The following is a 5,975-nucleotide window of genomic DNA, read 5'->3' on the forward strand; positions in this document are numbered from 1 at the left end:
GCAGGCAACAAATTTAGTCTCATTTACCTCTTCGTCGAATTCTCATGCGTAACACGGGAACCTTTTCCTTGAATAATGAAGCACAAAATAGACGACAAGCTTTCTTTCAAATAATTCTTGGCTGTCACATTTCCAATTAATTTTTACCTGAAGACTGTGCAGAGTTGAGTACAAAATAAATGCAATTTGCCAGACAACTCACAGGACGAAATCACATGTTTCCGTATTTCTGAAACGTGGCGGAAACATGCAACTCCATGTTTCCGTTATGTTTACGTCTTGTGGAAACGTGAAAATTCAAGTCTACGTGATTCCGTCACGTTTCCGGAACCGAAATGCCAAATCACGTTTCCGTCGTTTTAAAGCCTGCAGATTTCCGCCGTTGTTCGTTTCCGTCATGTTTCTGCAAACGGATTTGCAGTTGTTTTCTACATCTCCGGCAAAACACAAACGGGAGATGGTTCTTTTAACAATAATTAATCTTAACCTTTTAACCAGTAGGGACGAACTACAGCTGCAGCCGCAGGAAGTACCTCACCTCACACTTCGCAAAATGACAAATATAATGTGGTATGAGGAGTCTCGGCCACATGAGACATTTGTGTTAATTTGAGGTGGTTATACCAAATGAGACATTCGTGTGATCCGAGTTGGTTGGGCCAAATAAGACAGCTGTACGTGTGCATGTGGTTTGAGTCGGTTAGGCCAAATGACACAGTTGCGTGATTTGAGCTGGTTGGGCCAAATGGCACATTTTGTCATTTAATCCAGTTGAGCAAAATGAGACAGTTGTGTGATTTGAGCCAGTTGCGCCAAAATGAGACAGTAGCATATAGGTAGTTGTGTGAATTGAGCCGCGCCGGTTAGGCCAAATGAGACATTTTTGTGATTTGAGCTAGTTAGGGGAAATGAGACAGTATGATTTGATCAAGTTGAGCCAACTGAGACAGTTGTGTCACAAGATCCAGTTGGGCCAAATCTAATGAGACAGTTGTGTCATTAGATCCAATTGAGCCAAATGAGACAGTTGTATCATTTGATCTGGTTGGCCCAAATCAGACAGCCAGTTGGATTATTCTAGCCAATTAGATCATTCTAGCCAGTTGGATCAATTCAGCCGGCTGGACTATTCAAGCCAGTTTATTTTAGCCATTTTCACTCATTATTCAAGCTAGATGGACTAATTTAGCTAATTGGACTACAGATTATTTAGCTACTTGGATCATTTGTCATGGTTGAATCGTGGGTCATTGCACAGTCTTTACTAAAGAGGACAACTCCCATCCCTTAAACAGTTTCTTTTTTTGATCACTTCAACAAAAAACTTATTTTTTTAAAACTTAAGTTGTTTGGAAATATACAAAACAAGGAAGACTAAAGCAAGGCATGGGTTTTGCATTGTGTTCTAACAGTAAATTTATTATAATGATTTTAAATAATAACCCGGGCAACACACATCAATCAAGAGCTAAAAGTGAAATGTTACATGTAGTACTTAAAGCATAAAAGGTACTTTAGCGAAAACTGTCAATTCTCGACCAGTCGTTGGTGCATGACTGGTTTATGTTTATTGTCAAGTAAAACATTCAACTGATGGTCATTTTTGCCAGACATACATGTAGTCCAGTTCAAGTAACAGTGATGAATTTTCTGTTATTTAGAAGAATTTGGTAGGAGCTTTAATTTTAAAGTGCCCATAACCCCAAAATATTTTTTTCGCTAAAATGAATCTTTGCACCTGTTCGAAATGCATTGCGGCCATTTTTTCATTTTTCTAACAAATCCTGCCATCTTATAGGCTTCGAAAGTTGCCAAAATCCAAGCATCTTTTGTTCACGACCGAGTCAGAAGGGGAGTGGGTCTATTCCTGATTTGAAGGCACAATCTACTTTGCATGCATGTTTAGAAAGAGTTAATGTAATGTAAATCAGTATGTGACGTCAAATCAGGAATAGACCCACTCCCCTTCTGACTCGGTCGTGAACAAAAAAAGCTTGGATTTTCGCAACTTTCGAAGCCTATAAATTGGCAGGATTTGCTAGAAAAAGGAAAACGTGGCCGCAAGGCGTCTCGAACAGGTGCAAAGATTCATTTTAGCTACAAAAATATTTCGGGGATAGGGGCACTTTAAGTTTGTTGGTAAAATCAAAAGCCCAAATATGTGTATACGAAAGCTAGTCACCAATGTAAATAAATTAAATGTCATCATTGTCTTCCACAAATCTGAGCCTAACACTAAAAACAGATACCTCCTTGGTTTCTGTGGGGCATTTGACAAAAAAGAAAACCTTTCAAAATATTTCAAAATAGTCCAAATCAATCACTCATCTTAAGCTAGTAATGGTTGAAACATCACTAGTAATGTAAACCATTTATACACCTGCACCCATACAAATACAAAAAAAAAAAAACTAAAATAAAATAGGCAGGATTTATTGAACTCCACAAGCAGCAACCTATTTTAAGTAATCACATGCACCTTTACTAAATTTATCTTACATTTACATGTACATGTAAATACTAACTAAATCAACTGCAAATGGAAGAGGAGAACAGAAGCTATGGCTTGACAAAATAGGTGGCTGCTGGTGCCCCCTAACTAACTTAAAGGGGCAGTGTCACGCTATTTGGCAACTAGAAGGTGTCCTTTCGCCTGTCGTTACGGATGGCAAGGATTGAAATGGATTGAAACTTGAAAACATTGGCCAATTTTTTCAAGTTTTGATGCTATGTCTTCAAAAAATCCTCAAGAAATTTATTATGGCTAGCTCTCCCTGATAAAATTCATTTGATATCTTCATCGTAGCTTTACAGAAGCATTTTGTTTACGAGTAAAGCCTCAGTGTAATGATTTTAGCACAGAATTGACCCAAAACAGCAAAATCCTTGTGACACTGCCCCTTTAAAGCAATATTCTCCTACAAATAGGAGAACAAATTAAATATTTCTGTCCAGAATAAAGCTTATCAACAAATAAGAACTTGGAATGAATCCTCTGAACAGGCAATTAATTAGAATTATCTATTTCAAGATTAAAGTAAAATTCGCCTGCAAATAGGAGAAACAATTATGTATCTCTTTCCAGAATGAAGCTTTTCAGCACACAAATACTTAGAATGAATTCTTTGGGAAGGCAAAAATGCTGCTGGCCCTCCATGCTCAAACTCTCTTGCATGCCAAACTGAGAGAGGATTTCCAAAACCAAGGTTGTCATCTGAGAACTTAAGCCAATTGACAACAGCAAAAACATGAATCTTCTGTTTGCCCTCGATTTCAACATTGTGTGCAATGAAGTAGCGTACAATGCCTGGCCTCATCAATCCAGGATTAACTTCTCCATTTTCACCGCACCATGAAGCACGTATGCGGGCATATGGACAGAGTCTGGAACCTGTCATGGATCCGTATCTCTCACCACAAACTGTTAATGCCACATATTTCCTATACAGGGAAGACAGCGATAACTGTGTAACTGTAGGATACAAAGTTTGGTATACTGTTTGGAGTGCCTGAACTTCATCTTGGTCAAGACGAACAAGTTTGTAAGAACGTTCAAGAGAAACTGAAGTTAAATCCGCCCAAACAGATTCTTTTCCAAGTAAACAACCAGATGAGGCCATCATCAGTTGTGGTAGTGTAACAGTATCTCTAGAACTGGAGTCAAGCTGTGCCATGCAATTGAATAGGAAGAGGTCTTTATATTCTACTGGTAAGCTATACTGCATATGTGCCAGACTTCCTGACATCATAAACTTGCGCATTATTTGAATCTCAACTGTTTTGCTGTTGGTCTGGTATGATCCAAGGATGCCATTGTAGCGTTCAAAACTGAACAGCCAAAACCCGTAAATGCTGCCATAATTTTCAACACATTCTTTCAGGTGAAGATGAAGATGCATATTCGGGGTTATGGCCAGTTTTCCATTTATTCTCTGATATTCTTTGAGAAAATCCAACAGTTTGTGATCTGCTAACATCAAATCTGTTTTTGTGAGACAGGGTTTGCAGAGAAGACGACAGGCTAGAACAAATGATTGCCAGTAATGAAGATGTTGCTCTGGAAGCACACCCACTAAAGAGTACATTGTGCAGCAGTGTATCCACCATAGTTAGACTTGATATTTCCAGGCAATCTTCCAATATCTGACAATGTGGAAATTTCATTAATCCTGGTGTGAATAGTATCCAATCCTTCCTTTGTGATGATTTCGTTCTCAATCCACTTTGAAAAGACCCTTTTGGCTGTTCCAAGAAACAAGTTGTGCATTGGATCAATAACACACATCTCTATGCTGGCATAATAAGGCAGTTCTAATAATACAGTGTATCTAGTTCCAAGTTCACTTGCTAGTTTCTCAGCTGCAGACTCAGATTTGCAGTTCTTTACTCTATAGGCATCTCTTCGGTGTTGTTCTGATGTTCTCTTTTGCCACTGATCTCGATCATTAAAGCCACTGTAGTCCCTCTGCTCTCCAAAACCACCAGGGAAGGCCTTGTAACAGTGAGAACAGCCTCTCTTTGCACTGTGCCCAAGGAATCCACAGAGTTTTCGTGCTGCAGGGATGTCTGATGCAAAGCATAACACAGCAGCCTGAATTTCCACAGCAGCAGATGGACTGTTGTAGCTGTTTACTTTCACTCCCTTCCATAAGGCATTCATTTCATCAACTGCCGGCTCAAGAAAATAATTTAAAGATTTGGGTTCATGTGCGAGGGCAGGTATCACTCCAACTAGGATGACATTTTCCTTTCGAAATCTAATGCTTCTTGGCAAATTCATTAAAACCATATAAATCACTCCAACAGAAAAGTCATTGCGATGTTTAAACGGTTTGAGCCAGTCAACATTCATCATAAGGCCAAACGATCGAGGAAGATTTAGGAAAGGTTTATTACCTTTCTAATTACCAAATTGTTTCCATACTCTCCCATCATACACATCAGGAGTTACGACAGCATATAAGACTTTACTGCGTCCAATTTTGGAATATGGGTGTCAGGTCTGGAAGCCCTACTTAGTGAAGCACATCAAAAGCATAGAGTCAGTACAGAGGCGAGCTACTCGAGTTATTTGCGGATCAGAGAAAGAATATCAGGAAAGACTCGGGACCTTGAAATGGCCCTCGCTTGAGTTACGAAGGAAGTTTATCTGCTTAGTGCAGATGTACAAGATTATTTTTGGGCACTGTGACATAGATTCTCATATGTTTTTCGATTTTAATGTATTATCGAAAACGCGTAGGAACCATAATTTCAAGATAAGACCTAAGAAGACACGTACGAATTATTTCAAATTTTCTTTTTTTAATCGCTATATAACGGACTGGAATAGCATTCCATCAAACATTATGCATGCGTCTTCATCGAGTAGTTTTAAATCCTATCTTTTAGATCATTTGTGTCAATCTTAAAATGAGATGTGATTCGTTTGGTTAGCTTTCTTTTTTTCAAATTTTCATAGATAATTTAGTCATGGGGAATATTCTTAGTATGGGAATTTAGTTTCCCCCAACTATTCTCCGGTCATGCGTTTTTATTTATTTCTTTTTTTTTTTTTCTTTTTTTTTCTATTGTACATACATTACCATGACAAAGCATTATTAAACTTAAACTTAAACTAATCAGCAAACATGTCATTGTTCACTGCTCTTGTCCTCCACTTCTCACACTCCTCTTCCAGACCAGGACGTTTCAGTAATGTTTCCAGAGACTCAATGATGCTCTTATAACAAAAAGTTTTTATAGCATAAAACTTGATGCTGCCATCTTTCAGTTGAGTCTTCTTTGCAAGCTGGGCACCACAAGCCCTTGGTCGCCTTGATTTTGGAAAACGAACATTGTCACAAGTCTTTGCAATACTCTGACGGCCATTGTGAATGACAATGTCATCCAGATGATACAGTTTTGTGCAATTTGGGCACACAACATATTGCTGAAACATATCTCGGTCAAAGTTAAGGAACTTTCTTGCAGAG

The 5,975-nt window shown here is 38.5% G+C and overlaps 2 protein-coding genes and 1 long non-coding RNA gene across 3 annotated transcripts in view; all 3 read right to left on the reverse strand.

Moving 5' to 3' along the window:
• Positions 1-2,113: 2,113 nt before the first annotated feature.
• Positions 2,114-4,057, reverse strand: LOC137973844 (uncharacterized). The gene has a single exon (XM_068820731.1). It carries the CDS (start codon positions 3,975-3,977, stop codon positions 3,033-3,035), a length of 945 nt encoding a protein of 314 aa, XP_068676832.1. The 5' UTR covers positions 3,978-4,057; the 3' UTR covers positions 2,114-3,032.
• A 15-nt stretch (positions 4,058-4,072) lies between these two features.
• On the reverse strand, positions 4,073-4,852 carry LOC137972604 (uncharacterized). The gene has a single exon (XM_068819346.1). The coding sequence runs from the start codon at positions 4,850-4,852 to the stop codon at positions 4,073-4,075; it is 780 nt and encodes a 259-aa protein (XP_068675447.1).
• Positions 4,853-5,417: 565 nt separating this feature from the next.
• LOC137974203 (uncharacterized) overlaps positions 5,418-5,975 on the reverse strand; it is a 3,195-nt gene continuing 2,637 nt past the window's right edge. Inside the window, exon 2 of the long non-coding RNA XR_011117403.1 lies at positions 5,418-5,975. This exon is cut by the window's right edge and continues 350 nt beyond it. This is a non-coding gene — a long non-coding RNA (uncharacterized lncRNA).

This window comes from Montipora foliosa, chromosome 10, assembly GCF_036669935.1.
Source record: "Montipora foliosa isolate CH-2021 chromosome 10, ASM3666993v2, whole genome shotgun sequence".
NCBI classification, from domain to species: domain Eukaryota; kingdom Metazoa; phylum Cnidaria; class Anthozoa; order Scleractinia; family Acroporidae; genus Montipora; species Montipora foliosa.